This window comes from Akanthomyces muscarius, chromosome 2 (genome assembly GCF_028009165.1).
Source record: "Akanthomyces muscarius strain Ve6 chromosome 2, whole genome shotgun sequence".
NCBI classification, from domain to species: Eukaryota; Fungi; Ascomycota; class Sordariomycetes; order Hypocreales; family Cordycipitaceae; genus Akanthomyces; species Akanthomyces muscarius.
Window position 1 is genome coordinate 366,733 of NC_079242.1, and position 18,765 is coordinate 385,497.

The window sequence follows — 18,765 nt, forward strand, 5'->3', positions numbered from 1 at the left end:
TGACTTTGAACGTGTACGGATGCAGTGTACTGCAGTATGGGTTGCCCCAATTACCTTGAAACAAAGGCCCCCCGTCCAGTTCCGCCGCACGCTGAGTAACCTGTTGTCGTCTGGGTCGCCCGGTGGTACCTTGCATGATCCCGAGGCAAAAAGGTGACAAATGGGAAAAGGTAGCGATATCTACGCCAGCAGCACACAGAGCCTCTCCGTCTGCCAAGCCGTGAAATAACATGATGGCGAAACGCCCGTGTCCCCAAAACAGAACCTACATGTGATTTTGACTGTCTTTTCAACTGCGCCGAGGAGCTTACTTTTACTTTTGCTTATCTTTATGGCGTCCAGCTCTTGTTCGTGCTTGTATTGATAGTGGCGCATATCCCCCATTTATCGCGCTCGTTCTCGGGTTAGCAAAGAGTGCCGTTACCAAAGGGGGATGCAACAGTGGCATGTATTTATGCCACGAGCTATTAACCTGCATCGATCCTCAACAGCTAACGAACAAGTTGGCGACGGGAACAAACGCCCCCCCAAACTTCTTTGGCCTCCCCCCCGGTCTTCCCACACCCACATGCTGCAGCTGGCTCATAAAAAAAGTGACGGATCACAATTGAGAGGTGCGGCGCCACCCCGGCCCTAAAAAGATACCTGTTCCTTCCCGCTCGTTAGAGCTAGCACCCTGGTCGTTTTGTTCTCTGTAGCGAGGCACTTCATGGGAGCTACATTTTTAGGGCGCGCGCGGCGGCGGCGGCGTCGTCGTCGTCTCATTTGCTGTTGTATATTGATCAGGCTGCACGTTAACCAACAAGATGACGTAGATTTGTCCGGAGTAATCAGTCGTCCTTAATGCCGTGTCAGAGTTTAAATCGAATTTGGCACCGGAGAATCGACAGCTGCATAGCAGGCTCATGAAAAATAAAAGAACATTGTCTACATTTTGGTTTCTTTGACCATGCCAGCGAATCTGCAGCTTGCGATGTAGGTCAGATCGGCATTTCTGCTCAGCGTCATTTACACAAAAGCCCTCACAAGCCTAGTGATTGTGATGGCCAAAGTAAGTAAGCGCCTTGGCATTGCTCGAGCATACTGCGCGGACGCCTTCGTATCATTGCCAGCCGCAACATGGTAGATGGCAAATATGTTGGCAAAAGCTGAATACACACAGATGACAGGTTGATAATAACTAGCAGACGAGGAAGCCGGCATGGTCATCAGTGACATACACGGACCGTTTCATGTGGGCGATGAACACATCAGGGGGGGAGGAGACCCATGGCGATACTCGAGGCTTGCGCAGCCTCGTGCCCACAGCATGTCGATGCTTTTTTTTTGTGTTGCCGCGCAAGTGTACGAGTAAGTACGTCTGACGCTGATCGGTGCAAATACATCAGCCAGGTTGCCAGGGTAGGTTTTGGACAGGGGAGACTATCCGTCCAGTAGCACGCGAGCTTTGGCTGGCCAGGGATGGAGGATTGGGCAGGCTGTCTTATTGCTCGAGACGATGTTAGACCGTGGCTGATGTGCCGGCGGTGATGCATCGGCCCGGACCTAGGCAGACGACAGACATGCTAGCGTCCCAAAGTAGGCGGCACAGCGACGAGCCTACCGACAAAGGAAAAAAAGGATTCAAGAATGTCCTCACACCCATCATGTACTTGCGCTGATGATTTGCAAGATGAAAAAAGGCGCATTTCATGCACGCCAATCGTTAGGCAGGAGGATCGTATGCCTCTCCAATGAATGGTACGTGTGAGAGCAACTATTGCAAGCCGTCGCGGCGCTATTAGTGGCGTCGGGCGATTTCATTTCGCTCACGGCCTGCATAATCGCCAATGTAGCAATGCTACCAGTGGAAGGACCAAGGCCAGGGATATTGCTAGCTTCGGGATAGTGACGCTAGACATTCTGCGAGATGCACAGACGTCTCTGTCAACCAGCCAAAGTGGTATCCGTCTATCTGTAGCTTACCAGAATATGCATCTCGACGAGAGGCGAGAGGACTTGCCGCTCGCATGCTGACAACATGGCGCTCGATACTTCAGCACCCTAGCTGAGATGAGCCATGTTTCTGGCGCAGCCCTTTGTCTGTTTTTTTTTTCTTTCTGACAGGTCATGTCCTGAAATTGCGCTGCACGTTGCATTGCCGTTGTCAGCCAGGACGCAGAAGCATTTCGCGAGAAAAACGTGGGACACAGATCTGCGCAGTGCTGTCCCACGTTGCCACATGTAAAGACTGGCGTCGCGTTGCACACGATGGACTCGTCCGGCTTCGTGAGTCTGGCCGCCGGGACGGGAAGTGGAACGGGCGGCCTTTACTCGGGATCGTGACGTGAGGGTCATGATGGTGTGCGGCGCGTGGGGAAGCGGAAGATGAGACGAGACTAGAGTGCGAAACGGCCCCGAACCCTTCACTTACAAGTGATCCAGTTACACGATTGCAACAAGAATAGCGTGTCTTTTAATTGGCAGCGCCCGCAGTTACCGCGTTGTTGCAGCTGAGGTTTTGGCGACGCTCCAAGCTTCCGAGAACAGTCCGTCATGGCCGTGTAGCGTGGTATTTGAGCCACACCTGCGGCACTGAAAGGAGGCGAGAAGAGGGCTTGAGAAACGGGGACCGGTGTACCAGTACCCCCCACGTAGCTCGGAGGATGCATCGTGAGACCCCCTGCTGGCAGGAGTCGAAACCCTAGTTAGTTCAGAACAGTTTGTCCGCGAGCTAGGCCCACGATAGCTCGGCGGGAAGGAGCACGGGCCAGCTTGCTGGGCTCTTGGGCATCGCTTGCAACGAGTTTCGGGCCCTTCTTTGTGGCCAAGATATGTGTGCTACAAGAGTGCATACTGTCTTAGCTCGGGAATGGATGGCAACGTTCGAGGCAGATGATGCAGTGCCGAGCGCCCTGCAGCACAAACATCCTATAGCGCAGTCCCGAGTTCGGTCACTCTCTACCGACGATGGGCTCGAGGAAGAGAATGCCGCCTCTGATTTTGTGAAAAGGCGGAAGCTCTACATCTGCAGGTAAGCTGGGGCGATGGCTGCCCAACGTGGTCGGGCGACCCAATAGCGCGAGTGTACGTGGGCTACATGGGTTCTGGAGCATTGCACTTTTCGCTCAACACCAGTCCCGGGTCTCTAGAAAATCTCACGATGCCGATTCTAGGCGGCGGGACCGCCGGGGCTGCCCGAGTGCGGGAGCCAGCCTCCTTCTGGCCTGCTCCCCCGCTAGCCCTTGTGCACCCATGCCAGCAACCGAGAAGGGTCTGGAGCTGGGGTCCGCGCGGGAAGAGGAGAAAAAGAAGAAGGTAGCAATAAGCCAACGAGATCGGACGCAGGAGTTGTACATTTGCATGGCCGTAGGACATTTGTGAACTAGCCTCGTGAGCTTTGAGACTTGAGGCGCTGCCGTATCACGTCACGCGCTTGGCCAGATGCAGGGCGAAGAAGGGTTCGGTGCGAGTCAGGAGCTTTTCTTATTTTGAACGGGCATTTTTTTTTTGGCGAAAGGCAAATTCGAATTCCGCCTTTGATTAGAGCGAGAAAGTATATCGGGTCTCTCGTGAATCAATCTTGGGCAGGGTCCTGTCTCAGCTGGCCTTCGGTTGGAATTTTGTGTCCTTGGTGTCCATGGCGGCGCGCCACACGAGGAGACGTTTATTAGGTGCGCTGCCGAGGCTGGAAGTGCAAGAAAAAGACGGGGGGGGGGGGGGGCATCTTTCTTCAGCCAGACAAACGACGTTGAATTACAGAAGTATTGTCCTGTCGGGCTACTGGTATTTCATTGATGGTTCTTTTTTGTTGGGCGCCAACGGGTCCCTGGCTCCAGGGCGCAGGCTCCTTGAGGACGGGTCGACGGGCGAATGGCGCTAATGCCGGAGGACTAATCTGTAGTGTTGTGTGACAAAGGACCAGGAGAAGCCATTGAATGGTGGAATTATGGTTTGATGCATTGGTGATGAATGCTGCAAGAGTGACGTTGCTGTTTGACAGAGCTGTTTGACAGGAGGGCTGTGAGTCTGCGTGTCTGTAGGTCGGCAGGAGACTCACAGCTAGAATTCAATATCGAATTGGGTTGAATGGAGATGGCGTCATGATTGTCTGTATGCGATGGAGACCTTGAGATGGTTCCAACCAAAAGGAGCAAACGGTCCACGGCGACGGTTGTAGTGGTGGCCGGTTGGAGTAGTTGAGGGAGAGGCAAGGCGAAGCGCCGCAATTGGTGGTGCAGACAGAGGTACTTGTTCGCAGTGCAACTACCTAGTGGTATCGAGGTACCGCCCATCATCCAACCATCGACTGTGCAATACCGGGTGCCAAGGGTGGCCGCACGGGCTCTCGCCGGCCTGGTGCAGGATGGTGGGCGATAAGGTCCAGTGCATCCTGGCACTCTGGTTGTCTGGCGGCGACCTGGTCGATGCAGTAAGGTACCTAGCAACCTAGGTAGGTACCTAGCGGCACATCCCCTCAAGCCCTTGCAACTGTCCACTGCACTGCACTGGTTGACTGGCACGAGTGGTCCAAGTCGGCTTTGGCTTCCCCCCTGTCAAGTAAATCAAGCTGTTGCAGGCGCCCCACCGAATCCACTGCGATACCACGCCGGGACCCACTGGTGGCGCAGACGAGCGCTGTGAGTGGCCAGTCGCCCGTGGCTGGCTGCTCGCTGAAGCCTCCAAGCACTTGCCAGGTCTGCATGCACCTCTCGATACTTTCTTTGCCAGCCCGCCATCGCCAGGCCTCATCAGTTTGGTGGTAATGGGCGGCGGCCGCTGTCTTGGCGTGCAGCCCACTGCTACCTGCGCTGCGGTGCCGTCCCAGCCAAGCACACCAAGGTACCGTTTACTATCGCACCTCCCGTGGGACCTGCTCCGGACAGGCGAGAGGAGGCGTTTTCTCTACGAAATGGTGACGATGGCGGCGGCACTGTGTGCCATACCTCCAGACGGCACTGTGCCTGGCATCCGTGTCTCGACCATCTGGCGTGTTTTTTTCTTATCGTGGACGGCTTTGTCGCGTTGTCTCGCACCGTGGCACTCGATGCTCCCGTTTCCTCTCATGCCACTGCGCCATCGCAACCGCATCTGGTGAATACCTTGCACATGCTGGTAACTGTACATGCACGTCTGCTCCTGGTGCGGATACATTTGCTACTACTCACTAGTAAAATTAGCGCCAACATCCCAGGTGCCTCTTTTTCCTTATCTTTTGGCCATCGAATAATTGCAGCTAAGCCCCTCCCAGCTTAGGTAGATACATGGAGCGAGGTACATGCTGCCGCCAGCAGGGGGTACTTGCAGCGGCCCATCCGCTGGAGCATCCACTGCAACATCCACTGGACTGCATCGCCAGGTCCATTTTCAGCGCTATTGCACGCTAATCCCAGCACTCTCGCAGTCCATCGGCCAGGTACCTTGCCGACTTACCTCAAGTAAACCCAGGCGCCAGCCCGCTGTTCGGTCCAGCCTGGCTGCCCATCGCCTGCCACCGGCCCGCTGCTCTCGCTGCTACTCTTCGTCCACCACAAATTCAGCCAAAAACACCAAAGCATCCCGCCTTCTCCGCCCTCCTCTCCCCTCACAACTTTTTCCCACCACTTCTCCCATTTTCTCTCCATTACCCCCCCTTCACCACGACAATCCCGCCTCAAACGACTTTCCGCGATTCCGAATACCTACATTGCCGAGTCACGCTGCCGATTATTCTCAGCATGTTCCTTTAAGTGCTCGTCCACGGACGTTCACGACTCCTGGTTGCTTCCCGCCCTGCCCCTCGGCCGGCCACAAGATCAACCAGAATGTCGGCGCGAGCCTTTCTTGCGACGATCCCCAGTCCGCCATGATGGAGCAGCCAAACAACTCTTCCGAGCCGCCTCTTTGGCCTCACGATAGGCCTTCCGCGGGCCCTCTCGCCCAGTCCGCTTCGATGCCCTTGCGCACCGCCAGCAGCACACCCGTTTCCTCCCCGGGCCTCTTCAGTCCTACGCCCTCTCGCCATATCCTCCACGCCTCCTCCATGTCCGAGAGCAATACTCCAGCGCCGCCAGCTGGAGGACCCTTTTTGCATCCTTTACAAACACATAAAGTCAGAGAGTAAGTTGTCTCGTCCCTCCGCCGGCCAGTCATGGCAGTCCTCCAATGCCGACGTCGCTGCACGCCGCCATACTTTGGACTCACCAAGCCCGCCGCTACACGCCATGCTGTGTAGCCTTCTTGCACGCCCGCTAACATGACTCTTCTTTTCCAACAGAACCCACAAGGCCCTCATCGACAATGATAACGTCACTGGTCGTAAGGTGATTAATCAGTATGAAGTCATTGAAGAAATTGGCCGCGGCATGCACGGCAAGGTCAAGCTTGCCCGCAATCTCGAGTCTGGCGAGAATGTCGCCATCAAGATTATCCCCCGATTTTCCAAGAAGCGCCGATTAGGCAAAGTCACTGCCATGTCCCCCGAGGACAAGACAAAGAAGGAAATCGCCATCCTCAAGAAGATCCGCCACCCCAACGTTGTCGCCCTACTCGAAATCATTGACGATCCCGAACTCAAAAAGATCTACATGGTACTCGAGCATGTCGAGCTTGGCGAGGTTGTCTGGCGCAAAAAGGGCCTTCCCCATGTCTGCCTCTACGAGCGTCGTCGAGCCGAGCGGGAGATGCGTGGCGAAGCTCCCTCTCAGCAGGAGATCCAATACGACGAGATGCTTGAGCGCCGTCAGGCCATCAAGGAGATGAAGCGTGCCCGCATGGCCCAGAACTACACCGGCTCTGCAAACTTCTGGAGCGTCGAGAATGGCGCCGCCGAGGAGTCGAGCAGCGTCGCCTGGTCACGTCTCTCGTCCAAGGAAGACTTTGACCTCTCCTCTAGCCACCCCTCCCGTTCCACCTCCCCGACTTCCTTCCAATACCAGTCGCGCAGACCGTCTGCTGCCTCCTTCTCCGTCGCTGGTCCGACTGAGCTGGACGAGGAAGTGTACTGGGATGATAACATAGTAACCCCCGGCCCCCTAACCGCCGATATCGATCCCGTTGCTGCCATGGATGGCTTCGACGAGGACGGCTCTCGCTTCCGTCGCCGTTCTCCCAGCATGGCCGACTCGATCATCTCTCACATGTCTTCTATAGACTATAATCCTCACGTTCACGACCCTTTTACCGACGACTACTCATACGTTCCATGCTTCACCTTTGATCAGGCCCGCTCCGCATTCCGAGACACTGTTCTCGGCCTGGAATACCTTCACTACCAAGGCGTTGTCCACCGAGACATCAAGCCCGCCAACTTGCTTTGGAGCAAGGATCACCGCGTCAAGATTTCCGACTTTGGTGTTTCCTACTTCGGGCGTCCCATCCGCGATGGGGAGCTCGACGAGCCTGTTTCCGAATCCGAGGCCAAAGACTTTGACAACGACTTGGAGCTTGCCAAGACGGTCGGCACACCTGCCTTTTTCGCACCCGAGCTCTGCTACACCGATATCGACAAGGAACAGCCCAAAGTCTCTGAGCAGATCGATGTCTGGTCTCTCGGCGTTACGCTTTACTGTCTCATCTTTGCCCGTATCCCGTTCCTCGCCGAGGATGAGTTCCGAATGTTCAAGAAGATTGCCACCGAGGATGTGTATATTCCCCGACGCAGGCTCGCGCCCGTTCATCCCTCTACCTCACCGGCAGGAACATCACTTTACAAACGCCAGAACAGCCGGCCATATCGAGATGACAATGACGTCGTGTACGAAGACGTCGACAATCTATTGTACGACTTACTTCGCCAGATGCTCACCAAGAACCCCGAAAAGCGCATTCGTCTCAAAGACATCAAGCGACACCCTTGGGTTGTACTGGGTCTTGCCAACCCCCGCGCCTGGGTCGAGGAGACGGATCCTGCCCGACCTCTCGGTGGCCGCAAGATTCAAGTCGACGAAAAGGAAATGTCTGCAGCTGTTGTTCCTCTTACCTTTCTCGAGCGAGCTAGGTCCGCTGTGAAAAAGGCCGTCGGCAAGGTTATCCATCCGCTCGGCGAACGAAGCGAGAGCAGAACTCGCAGACGCGCAGACAGTTCCGCTGCCAGTTCGACTGGGGACAACTACTACAGGAGCATGCCCACAACTCCACACCACAACGTCGAAAGGCGCTCCATCTTTTCGCCCGATGACTTCCTTGGCTCGAGACACAACTCTCCTTCCGTCGACCATTCGGCCACCGCATCTGCCACCATCGGCGCCCCGCAGTCGGATACTGGATTTGGCTCTCGGACCTCGCTGCTGACGGCATCCGACATGAACCGTTCGGGCTCTGGTCTATCCGAAGCATTTGCCCAAGACGCGCTACCAACTGCAGGCCGCAGCTGGCATCGTGCTACAGCATCTCAGAGTAAACTTGGCAATCAGTTCTTGAGCCTGTCTCCCGTTCTGGCCGAGCCTGCCAAGATTCGGCCACTCACCAATGATGCTTCGGCTTCGGCTTCTGGAGCGGACAACCGGCAAAAGACTGCGCTGTTTAACAGCTTGGATAAGAGAGCTACGGCGCAGGTTGGCCTCAGCCGGCCCATGATTGCAGGGGGTAGTCACCCCGGTGCTGCGAGCGTCCTCATAAAGCGACCGCTAGACCAAGACAAGACCAGTGTCAGCGCATATACATCGCCCCTGTCGTCTTCGCCTGTTACGTTCCCAAGCTACCGCAACGCTCATCCCAAGTCGGACTCTGACTTCCAAGCTCGCCGTGACGGGGTAATGATGGAGGCAGTCGACTCTACAGATGATTTGGCTTCTCAAGCCGACTCTACAAAGGCGCTTGCATCCAGCCCCGAGTCCTCCATCGCCGCGCACTTGGACATGGTCGCCCTCAGAGCCGATGGCCTGAGCCCTCTGCCAATTGCCAAACCTCGGCCCATGTCCTTGCAGCAGGTTGGCTATGCTGGCCACGGCAAGGCTAGTGCCCAGGGTACAGTCAATTCTGCGAGCACTGATTCGATGGAAGTCCTTGCCACTCCGCTCACGAGCCCAAGTGACACAACCAGCCCAGTAGGGACAGCTCCGACAAGCAAGGGTACTCCTCAAAAGATTCTGGCATACCAATCTGATCCGTCTCTTCCTGCTCTCTTGAGCAACGCCAGCTCTGTTTCCGCGGACATGGAAGGCGAGCTTCTCGGCCGGCCTGGCGTGGTACCCAGCCAGGCGCCTCTTCCCGGGGTTGGTGAGCCGCTGAACTCTGAGTCTTTGAGCAAAGTCGACAACGGCTATGCCGCAGAGCAGTCAGTATTCGGCAACGCCCCTGCGATGGAGAGTGGTCCCCTCACCGTACAGCTTGACCAAAGTACACCGCACAGCCCGGTGCAGCCGGTAGCCGACGAACAGTACCCGGCTGAAGACCCACATGACGACGACGGCAGTGACGACGACGGATTCTGGCTGATGACCAAGTCAAAGAGAAAGACTCTCAGCCCGGCGCCGCGCAGGCGACCGTTTGAGGCCCGACGCCGCGACACCAACCTGAGCAACATAAGCATTGCCAGCGACGAGACGGCGAAGCGTGTCGTTTTGCATCCCGACGATGCTGGTGTATGAATGGTCTTTTATGAATTTTCGCCGATGGCGAGTAACGAATTGAACGACACACGACACACGACATGGCCTCATGAGCACAATGCACATCACTTTATGATTGAACGCTCCATCGTGTTGACTGCGTCAATTACACTATACTTTTTTTTTTGTCGACCACGTCCCTGCTAGGCGGGGGGTGGTTTGAGTACGATAATTTTCGAGAGACGACTCTTAACAGCCTTATATGGGACAGGACAGGGGAGATTTGATTCATCTCCTTTTGCATTGGGTGGATTTTTACTGCATTTTCAATCCTGGGGATAGGCTCTTCTTGGATCCCTTTTTCGCGCCATGATTTATTGTATTTGTTCTTTTTTACTATAAAGATTGGGAAATACCCTTCTGGGCGGTGTGGCTGGTTTTTTCATTCTTTTTTTTTATATCATTCTCTGGAGCAATGTTCTCTGCGCGCTTGTACGACCAGAAATCAGAACAAGGCATTTGTATAGACGTAAGTTTTTTCTATATGGGTGGTAATTTGACAGCAAAGAGGTTGTTTGCCCAGGGGCGCAACCTGTCTTTGTATTCTCTTTTGAATTTATTTTGTTGCATGTGACTGCTGTAGATATGAGAGGTCAAGACGACTGATGTTCGTTGCCGGATCTTATGCATAACTATATCTGTGTGTGGTGTGTGGTGTTCTTGTTGACTGGCAAAGCATGAGAATGAACAGAAGGCAGTTGCTGCAAAATTCAATGTCGTCAAAAGAGATTAAAAAAAATGAATGTGACCCTGCCGCAATAGATTTCTGCGCAAGTAATTATGTATATATATATTCTTCGTGCAATCTCGCTATTCCCCCCCCCCCCCCCCCTTAGAACATTCGGCCTACCCCCGCCGCCCCCTCCCGCAGGGCCGCATTCTTCTTCATGTCGTGCATCATCCACAGCGCGATGCCGAGGGACATGGCGGCGAGGCTCAGGCTGAAGACGGTGCCGACGACGACGATGATCATGGTGTTGTCGGCGTCCGAGTTGCGGCGGGCGACGACAATCTCGCGGACGACGTTCATGAGCGTCGTGGCCATGTGGTCGCGGCCAAAGGTGTCCTTGACGCGGCGGCTGCCCTCGTCGCCCATGCGCGCGGCCTCGGCGGCGGGCAGGGCGAGGGCGCGGCGCATGACGGCGGACCAGGCGAGCGGCTCGTAGGGGTCGCGCAGCCAGCCCGTCTCGCCCTCGACGACGGTCTCGGTGGGCCCGCCCGTGTTGGCGGCGAGGACGGGGACGCGGGCGAGCATGGCCTCGAGGGGCACGATGCCAAAGTGCTCGTTCGAGGGCGTGTAGACGAGCAGCGTGGCGGCGCGGAGGAGCGCCGTCTTGAGGTCGGCGGGCACGGAGAGGAGGAAGAGCACAGGCGCGGCGGTGTCGGCGGGGCGGCGCGCGGTCGGGTTGTCGGCCGCGTCGATGGTGTCGTGCGCGAGGTCGAACTCGTTGGCGAGGGACTGCAGCTCCCGGTGGTACTCTACGTTTTCGGCGACGCGGCGGTCGTACCCGCCGGCGAGGACGAGGCGCACGCCGCGGCGCTCGTCGTCGGGGATGGAGGCGAAGGCGCGGATGGCGAGGCCAATGTCCTTTTTGCGCTCGAAGCGGTTGATGCTGAGCAGCACGCGGACGTCGCCGCTGGGGAAGAGCGGCGGCGGCGCGGCGTCGCCGGCACCGACGAGCAGCTCGTCCTCCTTGGCGGCGGTGTCGACGCAGGGGTAGATGACGCGGGCCGTCGTCTTCTCGAGCAGCTCCGGCCAGGTCAGCTGGACGACGCTCTTAGTGAAGTTGGAGTTTAGGGCGACGGCGTCGGCGAAGCTCATGGACCACTCCTCGAGGCGGTCAAAGGGGATGCGGTAGAGGCGCTTGAGGAGCGAGGCGTGGCGGCCCTGCACGAGCAGCAGGTCCGGGAAGTGGCAATAAAATACGATGCCCGTCTTGGGGGAGACGAGCAGGCGCAGCCAGGGCAGGCCGGCCGACAGCTGGTCGACGATGAAGATGCTGGGCGAGAGGTCCTCGAGCTCGCCAGTGATCCAGATGTGCAGCATGAGGTGGATTTGGCGCAGGATGGCGCAGAGAATGGTGAAGCGGCCGAAAAAGGATCGCGGGACGAGCCAGGAGCCCTTGACGCGGACGTCGAGGGTACCTGGGGGCGCATGTTAGTTTCTTTTGAGGGGGGGGGGGGCGAGCTGGGTGCAGAGAGACGTACCATTGCGGCACTCGTCGAAGCAGTGGTTGGGGTCGCAGTGGTTCGTGTAGACGACCACCTTGGCGCCCTTTTCCTGCAGGCCGACGGCGGCGTCGACGACGAGGCGCTCGGCGCCGCCGATGCCCAGGTCCGGGTGGAAGAAGACGTGACAGCCGCTCACGGGCTTGGGCACGTACTTGGGCAGCGGCTCGCGGAGCAGCCTCTCTGCGTTTTCGGCCTGGCGCCGGGCGTAGTCCTCGCGGAGGGACTTGCGCGCCGCCCTTTCCATGGGGCCCATCTTGCGCTTGGGCTGCTGCTGGGCAAAGGGGTTCGCAGCGCGGCGGGGTTGTTGCTGTTGCCGCTGCGGCGTCTGGTCCTCCTCCATGGTCGTGCTGTGTTTGTAGTTGGTGTCGACTCGTGTGTTTCGCAAAAGAGGCTTCGAGTCGGCGGGGCGCTGAACCTTGCCTATCAGGCTTGCAAGGACGGAAGCATGCGAGTGATGCTGATGGGAGGAGATGCGATGCTGCGGTCGGTTGGTTGGTTGGTTACAGCTTGTCCTCTTTTTTTTTTTGGAGCTGCTTGAGCTTAGCAAGTCATCTGAACCAGTGTCAATGTTGGAGGTGCAGCTGTGGTGGGGCGCAATGCGACGTCACGGCGGCTAGGGCCAACAAGAGAGCTACGCAAGGAGGAGAGGAGTATTGTGCTAGAGCTGGATTGATGTTGGAGGTGGTCATGTCTTTGTTTCGTGTAGAATGATGTAGCGTAGAATGATGTAGCTGGTGTTTGGTGGCGTTTGATGACTGGTAGTGCTGGATGCTCCGTTTGCTGTCACGGTCGTGGCGCTGCCAGCTGTCAGCGACTGTATGGCAGATGCACAATCACATGCTTGCGTAATTGATGAAAGTCGTTTGATTGTAGCATAATAAGAATCCGTATCCTTCCATATTTTTTAGAGGAATTTTACCCACCTTCTAGCAGTTTGCTTGCATTTGGTCGCCATTGCGCCCACGTACGTTGTCGTACTCGAGATTCTCAATCAACTTTGGCGGACTGAGAAGGGCCACTCTAATAGAACGGGATGCATCAGCCCTATATAGTTATAGCTAAGAAACAGAAATGCACTTTTTCCTCATGTCCATCTTGCTTGCATAATTTCTCTTGATTGCTCTGTTTTTATAATTTTCTTTCTTATTTTCTGTCCAGCCGGCCACACTGGCCACCACACTAAGTAGTACCTAACCACACCTGATCCAGACTGTCTAGATATCTAGATGTACTGTACTGTGCAAGCAGCGACACACTCGAATTTGATAGAAGCCAGCTCCAATAGGTAACTGGTATAGTCAGCTGTAGTATATTTAAATCAACTAAAAAATGTAACAATATATTTATATTTTCAAGCTGCTGCTTGACTCTTTGGTAGCAATGGCACCCAAGCAGCACTTGAGCTTTAGCTTGTGACAGCTTATACATATACGTAATCAATCCGTCTTTTCTCGCGCCGTCGTCATCACAACAGCTCGTCCTTCAAGCATGAATAATAGCCATTCTCTACAATTACCCCTCTATCCAATTGCCTATACCGAAATCCCATATAGCCGCATTTCTCATGCACCTTTGCGCCGTGTAGACTTACACCATCCTGGAGACACCAGGACCCTGGCCGCCGCCGGCCCCCACTCTCCGATCTACCGAGGTCCGGCCCTCCAAGAACGGACGGACGATGCTGCCATCATCATCACCGACAACCACTTCTCTTTACTTGCCATTCTTTATTTCAACACGCGATACCCCTCTCCTCCTCCCCCCTCTGGACAATTTTCAACTCTGCCTTCATCATACGCCATGTCCTCCCCCGCCACCCTCTTCACCCTCCCCATCGGCCCCTGCGGCAAGCACCCCGGCGGCACCCTCACATGCACCGAGCCGCAGCCCCAGGTCTACCTGCTGACCTGGTCCTCGCCGCCCGACAACCGCCTCACGACGCCCTTTTGCAAGACGCTCCTCGCCGCCCTCGACATTCTCGAGTACGACGACCGCTACGCGCCCGGCGTCGTCGTCACCACCTCGGCCATTGCCAAAAACTACTCCAACGGCTTTGACCTCGAGCACACCCTCGCCGACAAGGATGTGTTTTTTCCCTTTTTCTACAGCCTCTGGGTCCGGTTCCTGACGTACACACCCCCCATTTCTTTACCTTTCACCCCTTGTTGATGACGCAGACTGACAACAAGACAGATACCCAATGCCCACCGTCGCGCTCATGAACGGCCACGGCTACGCCGCCGGCCTCATGCTCGCCATGGCCCACGACTACCGCCTCGCCCCGACCCCGCGCGGCTTCTTCTGCCTCCCCGAGCTCACCTACGGCCTGCCTCTCACCCCCGCCATGGCCGCCATCTTCCGCCACAAGCTCTCCGCGACCGCCCTGCGCGACCTCACCCTCGAGGCCGCGCAGCTCACCGGCCAGCAGATTGTCGACATGGGCGTCGCCGACGCCCTCGCCGCCTCCCAGGACGACGCGTGGAGGTTCATCGCCGAGCGCAAGCTCGCGAGCAAGGCCAAGTCGGGCGTCTACGGCACCATCAAGGGCGAAATCTACAAGGATCTGATCAAGGAGCTGCGCGGCGAGGGCCTGGTGGCCGAGGAAAAGAGACACAGAGAGGATGGGGACAAGGTGGCCGAGAGGATCGAGTTTGGCAAGGTGTGGTACGAGCAGTGGAAGGCGGGCAAGGCCAAGCTGTAAGAATGGTCTGGTTCGTACAGGGTCAGCATGTTGGTTTTGGGAGAATGTTTGTACAAAAGATGCAATGTATGCAAAATGTCACGACTCTATAGAATAGTTGCTTTGTATAGAAAACCCATGTCCATGTAAGAAAAGGACGACTCGAGTTCATCAAGCCTTTCTCACAAACAAAACAACGCTAAAGAACTCGCCGTCCAACACGTTTAACAAGCACAAAAGAAAAAGAAAGAAAAGGCCGCCAATGCAGAACGGAAGACAAAAAGTATAGGCTCTATGCTTGTGGGTATAAAGTAAACGCAAAAGGTCTAGGAGAGAACAGAAACCAAGCAAGACAAAATATATCAAAAACCCCGCTGTCCTTCTCCAACACATACGCCATCATGCAGAAAAACAAAACAAAAATAGTCAGGAGAGTTCAACGCCGTCGCTATATGCAGCCTCACTGCATCGGCCGCGGCTCTTCCACCGCCAGCGACGCCGTCGACTCGACACTGCTGCTCGCCGCGTCGCTCGCCACCCTCTTGCGCCTGCTCGCCGCACCACGACTCTCCGCGCGCTGCGCAATCATGTCCCGCTCCGCCTGCATGGCCCTGTTGCGCTTCTCCTCGACGTCCTCGCGGCGCACCACGCGGCGCAGGCCCTCGCTCGCCTGGAGCAGCCCGTCGATGCTGATGGCGTGCTCCGTCATGTGGTGGTTGATGTACGTGTAGAGACCTGCGGCCGTGTCGCGCTGCAGCAGGTTGCGCTCGTTGAGCTTGAGCAGCGCGAGCGCCACCTGGAAGAGGAACGTGCTGCCGTCGTTTGTGCACAGCACCACGTCCCACACGCGGAAGAGCGCCTCGGCGCACAGGCAGTCGGTGAAGACGGACAGGAACCACTGGAACGTCAGCGCCTCGAGCTCAATCGACAGCGCGTCGAGGTGCGCCGACAGCTTCGGCAGCACCGTCGCCACGTACTGCCGCAGCACCTGCTGGTCCGCGCGCGATGCCATGAGCGAGTGGTCGTAGTAGCCCTGCGGGAGAATGTTTTCGACAATCGACGCCAGGATCCAAAACGCGTCTTCGGCCGACGGCGTGATGAGCAGGAGGTTGGCGGTGATGAGGTTCATGCCCTGGCAGTAGCCCACGTCCTTGTTGCGCCGCGAGTACGCCAGCAGTACCTCGGAGAGCTTGGACACGCCGGGGCCCTCACGGAAGAATATGTTGTCGGTGAGCGTGCGATGGATATCCATCTGGATCTGGCTGACGACGGCCGGGTCGTCGGATTCGCCGCTCTGCGCCACGAGGTCGTCATAGTAGCCAGGCACTCGCAGCGCCGTCGCGCCAGAGCACTCGGACCACACCTTGGAGCGGTAGGCCACCGGGATACCTCCGAGGACAAGCGTCTTGAACTCGTTCCACTTGGCGCGCCCGACTTTGCCCTTGATGCCGAGGCCAGAGATGCCAATCATCTCGCCGTCTGCAACACGCGTCTCGGGGAGGATTACAGCAGGTCGTTCATAGCGTGCTTCGGCAGCTGCGTTGGCTGCCGCCACAGCCGCGTCGCCCTCACGCTTGCGCTCGGCGCGCACTTTTCGCAAAAAGTCGTTCCAGCGCACCGTCTTGTCGCGTTGCAGCGAGTCGTGGACTTCGCTGAGCTGCTGCAGCAGGAGTTTGACAGGCTCGTTGTCGTCTGGGGTTGGCACAGACGCTGCTGGTTCGGATTCAGAAGACGGCGTCGTCTCACTGTCGACAGCGGTGGTCGTTGTGCTGGCGACAGGCACCAACCCAGCACCAGTGGACTTGATTGTTTGCACCTTTGTCGGTTCGTTGGCCTGCTGCTCCGATTCTCGACTCATCTCGACGCCTTCAAGCACTTCTAGCGCAGAGGCACCAACGCTTGGCGTGTGGCTCAGAAGCTCCGTCGGAAACGTTGCAATGCTCAAGTAATCCTGCCAACGCTTCGGCTTTCCCTCCTCTTGCAGCTTGTCTTCCATGCTTCCGGGCGTACTGGGTCGTCCATCACTGTCGCTAAACTTGGGGCTCGGTAGATCATCGAGCAGGTTGGGCGAGATGCCGGTTCTGCCATTCATGAGCATTTCTGCGCGGCTGCCCTTTCGAATACGATGGGCCATTTGCTGCGCTTCCCTCTGTCGCTTCTTGCGGCGCTGATCGTAGATGAAGCCAAATCGGTCCGTCAAGTGTGCACTGTTGCCGTAATTGTTGTACATTTGCGTGAGGGTCGGGGGCTGCGACTCGGGTGGCAGAATGGCATCCATCTCCACGGGACCATAGCTCTCCTGGCGAGCATCAGCCAACTTTGGAGGGCTGCCGGCCATGCCTCCCCAGAGCTCTTGCGCCTGTGCTCTGGAGCTCACGGGTGCGGCAGCGGAGCCCGGTGTGGCCCGTCTCATGGCCATGAGAGCCTTTGGCCCGGCCACAGAGGCAGATCTCCCAGCAGGCGCCGTCTTGTTGCTGGCAGCAGACGCTCCACGCGCAGACGAAGGCTTGTCTGTGGTGCTGACAGCACGCCCCCTAGACTCTGTCTGCGCGGTGCCGCCCGCAACCAGTTTGAGGGCCAGGCTGGCCAACGAGGCTGGCGGTTTGCGGCTTTCGTCGACGCCCGAGTAGATGCTGGATGTTCTGCTAGAAGACCGTACGGAGCGCGCATCGGGCGGGTCAAAGAGGTCGTCTTGGATGGTGGGCCGTCGGTCGAGACTCGAGTGTGACCGCAGGGCGGTGGCGGCGTCGCCGTTGACGCTGCTGCCACGACTCGTCTTCTTGGCTGTGCCTGAGCCCCAGAGCATATCCTTCCAGCCACGAAGCGTGCCCTTCCCTGCGCCGCTGCCGCCGCCAGACACAGTCGCCGACCCTAGTCGCACGGTCGAGTTTGACAAGTCAGTCTCGCCGTATACACTTTCCGACACGGTGTCTTGCATGGCGTCGCTCATCAAGTCCGTCAGGCCACCGTCTTGGGTCAGCCCGCTGCCTTGAGAGCCGTTGGTCTTCATTTCGCCCTCGACGACGCGCAGTCTCGCCTCGAGGTCCATGGTGGAGAGGCCGCATTCCCGGATGATGCGTCGCATGGCTCGTTCTCGCTCGTCGGCGCGGCGTCGCAGACCGGCCATCTGGGCATCGCGCTGGGCCAGGTCCTGGGCCAGCTGCCTCACCAGGGACACGGCGCCCTGCCGAGCAATGAGGCGCTCGATGTGGCCGTCGGCGGCTTGGTGCAGGGCGCCCGGGACGGACCTAGTCAGGATGCCGTCTTGGAAGAGGGCATCACGCGAGGCGCCGTTGACGTCTGTCAAGCTGTCGACGATGGAGGGGCGGCCGGCGCTGTTGCGGAAGCGACGGTTCTCGGACTCTTGCGTGGCCGTCTTGAGGCGCTCGTCGGCGTGGGCATTGTTGTGGGTGCTGCCGGCGCTGTCGGGAGCGCCGAAGCTGGGGAAGCTGGTCAGGGACTTGTCGCTGGCGGCGATGCTGGACGAGGAGCAGCTGCTGGTCTGGGAGTTGAGGCGGCGCGTCTTGCCAGAGCGCAGGACGCTGCGATGGGAGCGGGCGGATGAGGAGCTGTGCTGGGAGACGGAGCGCTCGAGGCCCAGCGAAGCCTGGTGATGGTCCGTCGTGATGGCGGCCATCGGGCTCCGCGAGAGTCAGAAGCGGAGAGGGGTGTGGGTGTGTGTATGTCGGTCTTGATGCTGTTCAGCCGTCTCGTATGGTTAGTTTCGTTTTTATTCAGAGTGTGACGGAGAAGAGAGCTGCCTGTTGAGTTGCGAGGAGACGACGGGTTATCAGTACTCAGTAAACAAAATCGTCAGGTGAGGGCCGGCCAGCAAGCTCTTGGTGGGCCAAGGGTACCCTGGGAGGCAAACAGGCAAATGCCAGGCTAGTTAGGCCAGCAAGTAGGTAGCAAGCCAGCAAACCAGGCAGTGCGCGCGAGTCTGTGACGCAACAAAACAGCGGGCAGGGCAGGTTGGCAGGCAAAGGTGGGGGCTGATTGGCGCTGCAGCCGGTCCTCTGTCAGTGGATGATGCAACAGTGTCGACATGCGGGAGGCGTAGGTGATTCGGACAGATGCTTGTTCTCGGTCTCTCCAAAAAAAATTTTTTAAAAAAAATTCAAGAAGAATGAGGTTTCAACACGCTACAATCAAGATAAAACCCACCCAACAAAATGGCAAATAAGAAAAAGGGGCCTGGCGACAAAGGGAGCCGCTGTGAACTGCGTCCAGACCCCATCTGATGCCTCGAGCCGACTCCCACCTCGGTGGGGCCAAGCAGCTCTA

General features: G+C 57.4%; 4 protein-coding genes across 5 annotated transcripts; 2 read left to right on the forward strand and 2 right to left on the reverse strand.

Annotated features, from left to right (window-relative positions):
• Positions 1-5,824: 5,824 nt before the first annotated feature.
• Positions 5,825-9,548, forward strand: LMH87_003227 (uncharacterized protein; the record flags this gene model as incomplete). Its single annotated transcript, XM_056203565.1, has 2 exons — positions 5,825-6,078; positions 6,236-9,548. The coding sequence occupies 2 exons, from the start codon at positions 5,825-5,827 to the stop codon at positions 9,546-9,548; spliced, it is 3,567 nt and encodes a 1,188-aa protein (XP_056048009.1).
• An 853-nt stretch (positions 9,549-10,401) lies between these two features.
• On the reverse strand, positions 10,402-12,141 carry LMH87_003228 (uncharacterized protein; the record flags this gene model as incomplete). The annotated part of the gene is made up of 2 exons (XM_056203576.1): positions 10,402-11,714; positions 11,778-12,141. The coding sequence occupies 2 exons, from the start codon at positions 12,139-12,141 to the stop codon at positions 10,402-10,404; spliced, it is 1,677 nt and encodes a 558-aa protein (XP_056048010.1).
• A 1,460-nt stretch (positions 12,142-13,601) lies between these two features.
• LMH87_003229 (uncharacterized protein) lies at positions 13,602-14,502 on the forward strand (the record flags this gene model as incomplete). Its single annotated transcript, XM_056203588.1, has 3 exons — positions 13,602-13,930; positions 13,995-14,394; positions 14,434-14,502. The coding sequence occupies 3 exons, from the start codon at positions 13,602-13,604 to the stop codon at positions 14,500-14,502; spliced, it is 798 nt and encodes a 265-aa protein (XP_056048011.1).
• A 439-nt stretch (positions 14,503-14,941) lies between these two features.
• LMH87_003230 (uncharacterized protein) lies at positions 14,942-18,118 on the reverse strand (the record flags this gene model as incomplete). Of its 2 annotated transcripts, none has more annotated exons than XM_056203601.1 (1): positions 14,942-18,118. In XM_056203601.1, the coding sequence occupies one exon, from the start codon at positions 18,116-18,118 to the stop codon at positions 14,942-14,944; it is 3,177 nt and encodes a 1,058-aa protein (XP_056048013.1). The 2 variants fall into 2 exon arrangements, with proteins under 2 accessions (XP_056048013.1, XP_056048012.1); XM_056203600.1 differs by having other exon boundaries at positions 14,942-16,339.
• Between the last annotated feature and the right edge of the window lie 647 nt (positions 18,119-18,765).